Genomic DNA, 12960 nt, shown 5'->3' with positions numbered 1-12960 from the left:
TGTACTTACGGTCAAGTACATGTACATGTAAGTTAGTTGGAGTTGGCAATGAAGAATACATGACTACTCAATCCCCCGACCCTGGCGACAGCGAGCCGAGTATTTGCACCTTCTTACTAATCTTTGGCCTAATCAACCACATTCAATGTGAAAACGGATGCATGTACAAGAAGGACCTACATGTACTTGGCTACTGTACACGAAACAAAGTAACTAATAATTATGTCATGCCCAACTGAGAGCTACATGTACATGTATTGTATATCGTCGGGTAAGAAGACTCACTGTGGAAGCTAGTTAGTTAGTTGTGCTGCTGACACACACCTGGACGACAGGACCAGTGTTCAGGAACAAACCCCAAAGTCTGGCTCCTGGGTCCTGTGCATGTTTTTGCGGTAATCTTCGAAGTAACTGGTAAGAAGAAAGGGTCTGCTCCAAACCGCCGATGTCGCAACATCTTTCTACTTCACTGGTAAGGTGCTTGAGTATCGTCTGAGACTCCTAGCTGCTGCCAACTGGTCATGCAGCGGCAGTGCTGGTGCACCAATGACTATTGTCACCTAGTATCAGGTACATGTATGTGCCAACATCGAGCGCCTGTTTCAGCTTTCGCTATAAGTCACGCCCTACTCCTCAATACGGCGCGTCTGTGCTTTGGACCATCACCGGATACTACATGTACATGTAGTATGCTCGTGTTCGCGTGCCAGTTCAGAACATAGTCGAAACTCGAAAGCAAAACACCTCTACAGGCTCTCTACAGGCTCTCTACAGGCTCTCTACAGGCTCTCTGCAGAGAGTGACTTTTCCGTCGGAATCTTTGGCAAGATGAGTGCATGATGTCACATTGATCCTAATGTGCACCACGTGCACTACAAGGATGTCGATACTACATGTATAACAGTTTACTATGCTCCGACACCTGGAAGACAACTTCATGCTCCTCCTACATGTACATGTACAGACAATTGTAGGTCGTTCTCACCCCTGGGAATCAGAAGCTGCCAGAGCTACACTGTATCGTATGTTAGATTATGCCAGTTGTGGTGGGGACGAATTCCCATGACATGGGACATTGTCAAATTCGCCTTCATGCTTCGTAGCGTCATGGGATTCCGGAGTTTGGAATGACCACACACCCAATTCGTAAAACAAGAACTTGGCTGGAGAAGGAGAAAATGACCCAAAACAACAGACTAATAAACAAGACATTGACTGGATGGGGCTGCAATGCAAGGCAGGGGTGGCGATGGGGTGCTGCACTAGCCGAGCAGAACTGGATCCACAGTAATGAGTAGACACATTTTCAGAACGTATGCACCTTTCCCGGTAAATTCCCGCACTTTCTGCTTGAGTCTTTGAACTCTCATCCGCTCGCGTCGTGCGGCTTTCCAAACAGAGCCTTTCCGATTCACTCACTTGAGTTGTAGATCCTTGTGCGACGCGCTGTCTCTCACGTCCCCGTTTGGCACTTCATGTCAAAATAATAACTGTCCGTTAATGAATCGAAATCGGATAGCTTAGTTGAACTCCTGCATTGGGGGGTACCGGGTGGGGGGTGTTCCTTTGTGTTTTCTTGCCCGTATTATCACATGGGTATGACAGACCCACTGATACGGATCTTGTTGTTGTTACACGTACATGTATGCCACGGGTTGTTTCTCAAGGTAAAATGCTGCTTCAATGCATGATCAAATCGGAAAGCAAAAAACTGAAAAAAGACAGTCCACCTTCTCTCTCTCTCCCTCCTCCCCCCCCCCCCCCTCTCTCTCTCTCTCTCTCTCTCTCTCTCTCAATTCCGCACATGATTTATCTCCATCTACGCATAACACCTAGACTGTTGTAGAGGTATCAGTCCTCATTTGTTAGACTTACCTGTCTACCTGTCTTTATAAATGTAACTTACTCTCCCTCCTTCCCTCCCCCTCTCTCTCTCTCCCTCCCTCTCCCTCTCCCTCCCTCTCCCTCTTTGTCATTAGTTAGTACTGTTACCTTAGTTCTATAACTTCAAGTATGCATGTAAGTCTAAATCCTGAAGACCCCTGCCTTTGGGCAATCCTTACCTACAATGTGCCTGTATGTACATGTACCGTGAATGTACAATGTAGAACTCCGCTCTCTATAATTATCTCTCTGTATACTGATTATCTCTCTATAACAAGTACTTATTTCAAGTACAGTGACTATGTATTGCTATTGCCTTTTCTTCACTTTACATACAACGTTACGTTGTCGTAGTATCGTGTTGTTTTTAGTCGTTTGTACAAGACAGTACACAGTCTACAAGTATCATTATTTTTCAGTGGAACTACCCTGCCTGAACGCCTACTGCGGGCGGTTACAGACATTCGTTCTTCCTCTTTCCTAGAAATAAAGGCCAAGCTGTCACCCTGGTCACGTCTTGTCATGCAACACGCATTAGGCGTTATGGCATGTAGCATTGTAGGCTGGAGAGCTATCCCTCTCAAACGATGATTGTACATGTTATGCACGTAATCAACACCGCGCTAAATACTTTTGATTGATGAGTGGCTTGATCGCTGAATGTCAAGAAAAGTACAGTACAGACTACATGAGTCAAAACCATTCATCGATTCATCCCCAAGTCCACTCGTGTCGCGCATTTATCATCTTGACTTGATTGCTTGAAGTAACAAGGTACGCGGCAGACATGACCACGCACCAAGAAATTTCTGGGTCGATTCTGACTACTAGTACACATCGCTTGGGAGCGCGGTGCGTGCATAGCGCAGAGTTTAGACGCTAGCCAATCGCGTGATTTCTCTCGCCCCCTCTCCTACTCCTAGATCCTGCTCCGGACGGACATTCTAAAGTCGGTCATGACTCCAGAAGAGCTCAGTTTGAGTGTGCACAGGAGCGAACAAGGTTGTCGGTTTGTGGTGGATCTACCAGCTGTGTTCACCTCTGCGAATAGTAGTATGGTTGTTGGAGAGGTTGACAGCAAAGAAGGTGTTCTGGGCACCTCCACCTTTTCCGACTCGGAGCAGCAGCAGCACGGCCACCGTGCGCCTGATGTGGCGAGAATGGCTGCTGATAACTGTAGAGTAGTACATCCGCTAGCCGCTTCCGCCTGCGAGCACACTATGCAGCATCACCCTGCAGGTTGTACCGAGGGAAAGCGTTCGACTCCAGTGCCAACGGGCGCACAAATGCGAAGGTAAACATAACAGTTGTCATGTTGACTTGTTGAGCGTGTAATGACTATGTAGTCTATGTAACGACGTTACGTTAAAAATTGATATCGAGCCATACATTTGAATTGGAGTTTGACTTTTTTGTTCTCCAAATGTGTGTACATGTGTCTGGCACAATGAAACCCCTCCGACCAGGGAGTCGTATTTTACGACTCCCTGCCTCCGACACTTCAATGGTCTCTTTTGTTTATTTCTTTTTGTAGACGTTTAGCCGTTCGGTAGAGGTTGCGTACTAGTCTGTTCCAAATGGCTTCAGTTGTTGGACGAGGGTGAATTCGTGTGGCTACGTCTTTTTTGGACTGGTCAAAACGCCCACTCTCGACACACTTAGCGTTGTAGAATGTAGTGCCAAACCATGAAAAACAGGTTAAAGGGCTTTCAGACTCCCTGATGAAAACGACCTTACTTGGACATGTAACGCCATTCAACGATTTCGTGTTGCTTGGGCCGTTCGCTCGCGCACGTACACCATCGTACACGCTGTCAAGCTGCGATTGAAAGAAATGAGATGTCATTACAAGTATAATTTTATGACCTTCAGTATGTATCTCTTAGCCTGTCACCAGGAAACCCTATATATAGGGTTTGACATAACGCTACACATAGAGACCCTATATATAGGGTTAGGACCCCTAAAGAAAGGGTTTGATCAGTCCTCACAACTGGGCACACAATACACACAGTTTCACTTGTTTTTTTTTGATATTTTCACTGCATTGCCATTGATGTTAGCAGGAGCGCTCCTACGACGTGCGCGAGTGTCGCCGCATTTGCTGCTTCCGACCCACGTGTGGATCAGCTGATGCAGAAACGGCAATGGCGGGAGCGGCAGCTGCGACAGCCGCTGTTGATGCTTCGCCTTCTTCTTCAGGAGCATCCGACGCTGCTGGAACATCGACATCATCATCCTGAGTCGACACCAGGTCGCCAGGAACATTCTCATCGCCCGAGTTCGTCTCCACTAACTCAAGTTGCTCTTCCTCCATCGTGAAAAATCAAACCCTAGATATAGGGTCTAGAAAATGTTACGACAGCGCTGCACTAAAACTAACCGTACTCGAAGAAAACAGCAACAAAATGATCACGGTCTTCAGCAAGAGAACCGTACGTACATTCTACGTATGTAGGCCCAGGCGTCTAGTTGCCATAGCAGCCAAGTGGGCTCTCAAGAGAGCTCAAGATAGAACGCGCGGCTGAAAACCCTATATATAGCCTTATAGGGTTTGACAGGCTAAGAGATGGGAGTGTGTGCTCTGACTGCATGCTCTCTGCATCCGGATGCACACCTTCGTGATCAGGTGATGGGCCATGGGGCTGTTAAGTGATGACGTCACTCTCTACGCATAGCAACGATCCCACTGGGGACAAACAAAAGTAGCGTCGTCTCCACCGAACCAGTTGTCAGTGGCAACATATAGGAATCGTGTACATTTCTTCGTTTCTTCTTTGCTGTTTTCAGTGAGTGTTTTGTTTTCTCTTTGTCCTTGATCTCGACGGCGTTGTCGTGCTCATTACCTTACTGAGACGTCTCTTGTGACTGTAGCCAGTGTCACGGAGGATTTTATTGGCGTGACGAGGTAGATCGCCGAGATCGAGCGTGAAAAACGCTCTGCATTAGTAGCTCCTGTAGAATGTCTTCTGGGATGGCGTATCCATGGTCAACAAAGCCAAGGTGCAAGACAGCATAAGAGATCGTGCAAACGATGTGAACTCCAAAAGGTAAGCTCCTGAACAAGTGGAAAGATATGTGTATTTACAAACTCTCTCTTCATCCATCGATTGCCGCTATGCATTGCATTTTGTCTTCACAGATAATCTGGACAAATAAATTATATTGTAACTGGAGAGTGCAGTCGTGCTTGGGGCCCATCCCAATGTCATCACATGGCTGTGGTGACTAGTGTATACCTGGGAGAATTTTCCTCAACTGAGACGGAGTGTAGATGGATGGATTATGAGAAATGCGAAGATGTGGAGTAAGTTGTGTCGAAGAAATGTGTAATAAAATAAAATTTACTTTACACTCAAACATACACTGTACATGTACATGTAACATCATGATAATGATTCCATCTTCATTTATCTCCGCAACAGGTACGCCATACGCACCGAATACATGGTGTGTGTGTGTGCACGTGCGCGCTTGCGTGCGCGCGTACATGCACACACTCTCATGCGTGGCCGAGTTGGCCGGATGAACAGACCACGCATTTGCACGAGGTGTCCGTCATGTCATCGGAGTGCTGTACTTTATGACTCGGGCGTAGAAGGGGTTTTGGAAGTGGTACGACCGAAGGTCGGTGCAGCGGAAGGCCATGTTGGAGGGGGTCCGCCCCCCCCCCCCCCGGGAAAATTTTGTAAAAGACACAAAATCCTGCGTTCTGGGAACTTCTGGCACACTTCTGGCGCAGTGTGCAGTCGAGTCGAGTACAGTACTCAGTACGACTGCAGATGCATAACAGATCTACAAGTACGAGTCTAGAAAAAGGTCTGATGCGCATATGCAAATATCGATGGATCCTGATTTTTTTTTATTACGGTTTTGCACGTTCCAGACGGACCACACTTTTCGAAAAGTGGTGCGGCCATGGTCGTACCAGTCGTAGCGGGTGCTACGCCCCTGTGACTTTATTCCAAAATAGTATGTCGTGCCCCTGTCAAATGGAGTTTGTGTCTATGCTCAGCGGGTATCGGGCCATGACGCCACACTGCAGTCAGCGCTGGAATTAAACACTTCATGGATTATTTTAACTAATTTCCTTTGCGTTTACTTTGTTGAGCCCGTGGTTTCATTTCTGTGTTCTGTTATGATTGGCCTCTGGAAATAATCGGAGTGGATGTCATTTTTTTCATAATGTGTGTGCCTTGTGCAACAGGTTCAAGGCTAGATGCACTTCACATTCGGCGTGGGATCTCGGCGTCTGGGACCTGATAACGTCTTGGTTGGATGGGTGATCAAGGATGATACTACTCGGCACACCAATGTACATGTCAATGTAGTTTTTACTTTTTCAGAGCTGCACTATTTACGTCTTGATGCTTACTTCGGTGCTAGTGTCGTGTCCGTGTGTTGCTACAATGTCATTATCTGTATTGTATTCCGTCTGCTTATACATGTGTCTTTATGAAGTGTTTGCCTTGGCGGCGATGTGTCTTGTCGATCAATAGTGTTGTGAAACCTATCACTATTTATGCTTTGCTGGCTACTCGCTCGCTCCGCGCCGTGCACGCTACTAGGTCTTGTAGTATATAGCTCGATGCTTTGCATCGATCGCTGGTTGTTGTTGTTCTTGTTGCTTCTCTGTTGTTTGAGCTTGGTCCTAGAGTGAAGCTTTGGTCTTCTTGTGTGGTGAGGGTGAGGAATGGGTATCTGGACTTCTGGTATATTTCCGTAAAGAACCTGGAATTGTAGAATCCTGAGAGTATGTCTGGCCCACTCCCCGGTCATGACATTAGCGTGTTTCCCCCGGATTATTTCTATCATCCTGCGTGTTCTTGGGCTGAGTGAGCACATGCACGAGTGTGCAGCTATAACCCTGTGTATCTTTGGTTACACTTTGTTCTGCAATGCATGTACCTTGTAACAGTCTGTGCTTGCACTGCTTTGTGTGGCCTGCGTATTTCAGGACTATTCAGTGCATCAGACCCAGGTTGGTTTGGTTGCCGGATGATCTCTTGTTGCGTCGCTCTGTGTTTTGTATTAATCAATTTTTGGGCTTGAGAATTGAGCTGGTGTGTGGTTCCCAATATGAAAACATCATGCTGGTGCTCTGTGTTTCGATTATCGACTGTCCGAGCAGTCACGATTCATTACCAGAACGGTCAATACTGTAGTCTCTTCACGTGTTTGTGTTTTCGCCGGGGGAATTAGCGGTGCCGTTGCACATAGAACGGCAGTGTTGCATCACTGGACGACCCTGCCTCTGCATCTGACTTCATTTCCCCAGGATCTGGTGCAGATACACCAGACAGTCACTTCCTGTAAACACGCAAACAGCAAAAGAAGAGATCCCGCAAATCAGGAAAAACCATTGCGGAAAATATCGAGTAGATCATACACCATTCAATAATCTGGAGTAATTACAGTGAGACAAACACTTCAAACAGTGCTCTCTCTCTCTCTCTCTCTCTCTCTCTCTCTCCATCCTTCCAAAATACCCTGTAACAATTCCCTGGAATTATTTTATTTTTATATTCTCAGGACATCATTCTGAACAACTTCTTCCATGGGTCTTCAATCACCACGGAGGGCGAGAATACAGCTAAGTCATGCAGTCTACGAGAGGTGCGGGCTGTCATGGATATAGAGGCTGATATTGTGCCAGCGTGAGGGCAGAGACAGAAAGAAGACACTGATTTCTTGAACAACTCACCTACATATAATCGAATCCACAGGGAGCGCTCGTACTTTGATCCATCAGGAGGCGAAGAATCTTCAAAGCACTCTCAAACACGGAGTTTTACAGTGGGCAGCCAATTTCACAGCCATTATGAAGGCCCTCGACGACTACAGGAGATTTGTAGAGTAAAGAACAAGGAGTAAAGAGCGACAACAATCGCTTGACGAAAAAGCAAAGAAAAACTGCTCTCTCTCCAGTCATTTAGATGCTGTTGCCCTTCACAACTGGTTCCATCCAGAGGACGCGACTTTTGTTTGTCCCCAGTGCTCTCCGTTGCTATGCGTATCGAAGGGGCCGTGACGTCACACTTAACAGCCCCATTGTCATGTCGATTAGTCACAGAGAGTTCACATGACCGCGCTGTGCTAGTGCGTAGCCGTAGTGCACTAGTGGTGGGTGCGTGTCACTCTGCATCCGCCTATGGGGATTTCCTGTTGTTTCCAACTCCATCAATCATCTCATTTTTCTGAGCCAACAGACTACTACAGTACTGTATGCTTTTTTACTACTTTATGCTACTAATAATAATATTACTACATGTACTAACTTACTAAGTAAGTGGTTAGTTATCATCATGGGACATAATGACTGTGCACGTCATTTACGTGTGTCTGTTCGAGCAACTAACGTGTTCCTTCAAGGTCACGTCACAGACTCATTTCACAGTCACACACTGAGGCATTGACAGTGAGTGACAGCCTCACGCCATAACTAAGTACGGAGCTGCACCTGATCCACATGTATAATGTGGATTGCAAACCCCTCAAACTAAGCGGCCAAGCAGTATACTGAACGCCAGTGAAAAGCGGCGCGATCCACAATCTTGACAGCATCGAGCCATTTGGCTGAGGTGTTCGTAGAGAACCAGGATACAGCTTTCCACAGGAAACCCCAATCCTGACAGATGAATACACCACAGTACAGTACAGTATATTAGTTCTGTAAGACATGTATATATAACGAGGAAGTAAATCTAACGCTTTAACGGATGACATTTCTTCGTTACAATAAGATCCGTTTAGTCCGCATGGCTTCATATAATTATGTCGTGTGCGGATATGGCGTAATACTGCAAAATTGTTAGCATATCTTCTCGTTAACCTATGAATTTTGGACAATCGTTCAATTTGCGACTCGTTATAATAACATGTCTTACAGTAGTACTGTAGTGTCGGGCGCCGAAGAATCATCCCCCGTGAAGAATGAAAAGACTAGAACTTCACCAAGCAGGAGGATAAGTAGTTGAGCATTCCCAATTAACCGTGATCTGTTCGGAACAAGACTCGTTCTTGCTCTTGTTCGTTCAATGAAACGACAGCAGTCAGCGAGCCATGCATGTAGCAAGCATGGTGAAAACTAGCCGCTTCATATTGCCAGCATGCCTCTAGGTACTACAAGTACATTTTCAAGTGAGTATGTCCATGTCCATGTACGGGGTGTTTTCCTACTGAAGAAGAACGCGTGAAAATGGTGCACTTTTGCAATGACTCTCTTTCCTCTCTTTCTCCCCCCCCCCCCCCTCTCTCTCTCTCTCTCTCTCTCTTTCTTTCTCCCTCTCTTCTTCTTCAGTCTAAGCTACCACCATGCATGCCATGGCACGGGAAGGAGGACTCCACACTCGTCCACAACCCCGGAGATTCACTGTACCATGCCGAACGATGATGCAACATCACACGCCACAGCATCACCAATCCTCGGCAGACCGGACTCGCAACTAGTACGCTTGAGGACGGGCACACGATCTGACTCCCAGGCCACTAATCTCAGTTTGGCAGGCACGGGCACACTTTCTACGCTCGATCTCAGTGACGAGGCGGCCGACAATCCATTCCAGAATCCCCCGTCTGACCGGCGCTACGCCCCTAAGCGCATTCAGCAGCTCAGCTTGTCCTCTCTGCCCATGGGGCCGGGTCAGAAACCGTGGTACCACTGCAAACAACTGCACAGGCACGTGTCCACAAAGCAGCGAAGCGTTCGCGACTTGGTCCGCAACCTTCGGAAGGTGTTCAAGCGCAATCCGCGACTGGTGCATAGGCATTCGAAAAGGACGAAGAAACGCAAAGGTCAGTCAAGTTGTCAATTGGTAAAAACCGAAAAGATATCCATTTGCTTTTGGTATAAGTAACAGAGTACTGCCACAGTGCTGAAGAATGGGGAAGGGATCGGAATCGTAGATCTGCTCTACCACGGGAATAATTTGTTTGGACATGCATGTTGTCAGGAGTCTGTATCATTGATGCTGGACTGGTCGATACAGTACTCATGCAGCATACTTGGAAAGTGAGCAGCATCAAGTAGAGTGCATGTACTTGGTGTTTGGTTGTGCGTTGTGTTTTGAAAAGTCATGTGACAACTACTAGTATACAGTTCTTCATCCCTTGCATCACCCAGTTTCCAACACCCAGTTTGTTATCAAATAGAGGCAAACTTCTCAACTAGTAGACAGTGTAATCGGGACACTGTCCAGACTATAATGACTTCAAGTTGACAGAGCATAACCCTGTTGAAGTGGGCATGGTTATGATTCCTCAGGCGTGCACTGCACAGGCAGGTGAAGTATGGGCCAAATCCATACAGACAATCATGTTTTGTGGCTCAACCACCGGATGCATACATGTACTTGACTAGTGCAAGTGCATTTCATTGAACAGCACCAGAATTATTGGCAGATGCATGATGCTCCTGCAGTCCTGGTCTTCTTTGGACATGAGAACTGTTATGTATAGTAGTATAGGGGCATGTGACAGCCATGGCTGCATGTACACACTGCATGTATGTACTTCTTATACTTTGAAGCACATACACATGCATGTACACGTGTGTTTCTTCTGCAAGTGGTCAGAGGCATAGGGGTCGGTAGGTACATTGTGTAGCTCAGACCGGACCTAGTCGCCAGTGGCCATTACGCAGTGTAAACCCATCGATAAATACCCAATGGTGCCGGACTGTCAGTCCTGGATCTATGATCTCCCACTGTCGGTACAGCGAACGCAAACCGGCCATCTTATTACGTGTGCTGGATGTTGCATGTGTGGACAGTGCAAGCAGGACTCACTGTTGCATGTGTGGACAGTGCAAGCAGGACTCGCTACAAATATAGGGTTTGGTCCTTTTTGGAGTTTCTTTTATTAGTATTAGGCCATCTAGGAGAACACTTGAAAACATGTGTTCAACTTCAGACACTCAACGACTATAATGTAGGTCATCATCCCTCTCCACTTGCGCAATTGCATGCAATTTGCCTTATCATGACACTTGCTACTAAGTACATTGTACTTAAGTCTTTGCACTGGCTCATCTGGGCTAGGCTGGGTGGGATTTCAAGGAGTCTAATTTTGGCCTGGAGTGCAGTATCATCACGTGTGCGTGTATGTGCTGAAGAACGAAATGTGCATAGCACTAGCAGTATACTTTTCCAGGGGCTAATTTTTTTTTAAAAGACCTGTGATTTGCCTGCCCTGGAAACTCCTGTACTAGCTCTTGGAACATCTCAGCGTTGCAGCGTTGGAAGCATCTACATGTACAAACAATGTAATGGTGCTCCGAATCTGTGACTGATACGGACGCTTGACCACCACCGTCACCATGATCACCACATGCACACTGCACTGGCAGTTGATCCTTCCTTCCAATCTTTATCTGGCAAATATTTTGATTTTGATCAAAACACACCTGATTCAAGGCCACTGATGCTTGTCACTGACTGTCAGTGTCATTGACATTGCACTGACGGCAGTGCAGTGCTAGTGATACCTAAGTCCTTGTGACCAGGGACGGTCAGGTTGGTTCCCCGGATGATCATTATGGTAGTCTTGGAATAAACCGCTGTAGACTAGTGTAGTATTTGGCACTGACTGACAGGGGTCTGTGCGGCGACTGTGACGCGCAAAGGCTGCGCTCTGTGAGTCAGTGCCATGTAATTACTTACTTGTTGTAGCAAACAACGACGTTACGTCGAGCACTCTGCAAACCCGCAGTCAACCTCCATTGTTGAGTCGAACACTGGACAACAGCCATTATTCTGGAATGCAATTGTCTACAGTCTACCTCGCCAAGGTGTCAGATACATCTACATGACTGTACTATGTAGTACATACTGAAAATGAAATAAGAAGAAAGTTAGTACTAATAGTATTAGTAGTTAGCGATTACAATTATTTGGTTCGCAGATATTTTTAAACCGCTGTCGAGTGTCATTCAGTTAAGTATTGACGATGTTCATTAGTACGCTGATGAGTGATGACCGTCAGGCGTCATATCACTTGCGCGCAACAGGTGCAGAACTCCATTTGCCCTGATAATTATTATGAGTCGGAGATGCTGTGGTACGGACTGCCTGCTCGAGCGAGTACCTGACGGTGGCGTGCGAAGTGGTTGGCAGTGAGCAGAGCTCCGAAGCAGGTGTTGGTATAAAAATACGGAAGACTTGGACATTTTACCTGTCAGATCCGACGTGACGCTGATACTGGATACGTTAGCTGTGCAAGGCGGTGGCTAGTCTCCGGAGCTTCCATGGCCCAGTCGGACGGGCTTGTACAGGTCCCAGAGATGTAAATGTTACGTGTGAGAGAGAAGTAGTCAGGCCAAGGCCCTCTAGCTTTACCTGTCCTGGGGGCCGGGGCTAGATCGAACTGGCCGCGCTCTTTGAAAAGGGAAATCGAATATCAGCCTTCAAACATTCCAAGGCTTTCATGTGTTCACGTTTGCGTTGAGAGCGCTAAGGTGACGCTGACACGCCTTGTAGCCTTGTTTTCTGCTGCGCCGTGTCTCAGTCTCAGGACTCAGGGTCGCGTCGATTCCAGGCGAGTAGATTAATGATTTACTAACACTAGAACATAGGCATAGTGCCGGTGGCCTGCGGAAGCGAAGGCTAGTTTGTGTGTTTCTGAACATTCAAGCGATGCCAACGCGAATCCCGCGAATTATTATTATTATTATTATTGGAACAGGACTAGGAGCGGGCGCAAGGTTAGGTAGTACAGTGCGCAGTGCGCCGGTAGTTCGGAAGTGCAGATTAGAAGTCCATCTATCTTGGAGTGTCGCCCGCTAGCGCTATCACTTCAGGGTGGACCCGGTACCCGAAGGAAGCATCGCCGTGTGCTGTGCCACACATCGTTTTCTCGATTTCCTTCCCTTGTGGAAAGCGTTTCGCCCGAGTGTTGAATTGAATTTTCAGAATATCTGTGTAGTAATATCCTGTAGCCACCGTGTCTGGCAAGGTAATTCCTAGCACGTAACAACAACAAGAACACAAAGTTAGCATCCTGTGTGGTAGATCTACCCCTGGCCTAGGGCCTACACCACAGCTGCTCTCTTTTCAGGTGAGTAAGATCAAATGGTGTCAG

General features: G+C 47.0%; 1 protein-coding gene and 2 long non-coding RNA genes across 5 annotated transcripts in view; 2 read left to right on the top strand and 1 right to left on the bottom strand.

The window, feature by feature from the left end:
• The first annotated feature begins 2814 nt into the window (after nt 1-2814).
• Nucleotides 2815-12960, top strand: part of LOC135823108 (uncharacterized) — a 19195-nt gene continuing 9049 nt past the window's right edge. Inside the window, exons 1-2 of one of the 3 annotated variants that reach the window (XM_065335948.1) lie at nt 2815-3178; nt 9191-9678. In XM_065335948.1, coding sequence (XP_065192020.1) covers nt 2841-3178; nt 9191-9678 — 826 coding nt within the window. In that variant the 5' untranslated portion in view covers nt 2815-2840. Of the gene's footprint in view, nt 3179-9184; nt 9679-12144; nt 12937-12960 lie in introns of those variants that run through there. The other 2 variants (XM_065335947.1, XM_065335949.1) reach the window with 2 other exon arrangements.
• On the top strand, nt 4563-6545 carry LOC135823110 (uncharacterized). Its single transcript, XR_010554608.1, has 3 exons — nt 4563-4934; nt 5027-5191; nt 6092-6545. It is a non-coding gene; the product is annotated as an uncharacterized LOC135823110 (long non-coding RNA).
• On the bottom strand, nt 7050-7924 carry LOC135823111 (uncharacterized). Its single transcript, XR_010554609.1, has 2 exons — nt 7589-7924; nt 7050-7194 (listed from the first exon to the last, which is right to left on the bottom strand). It is a non-coding gene; the product is annotated as an uncharacterized LOC135823111 (long non-coding RNA).

Source organism: Sycon ciliatum, chromosome 8, assembly GCF_964019385.1.
Source record: "Sycon ciliatum chromosome 8, ocSycCili1.1, whole genome shotgun sequence".
Classification (NCBI taxonomy): domain Eukaryota; kingdom Metazoa; phylum Porifera; class Calcarea; order Leucosolenida; family Sycettidae; genus Sycon; species Sycon ciliatum.
Note: the sequence above shows the minus strand (reverse complement) of the source record. Positions and strands in the feature narration are given on the sequence as shown.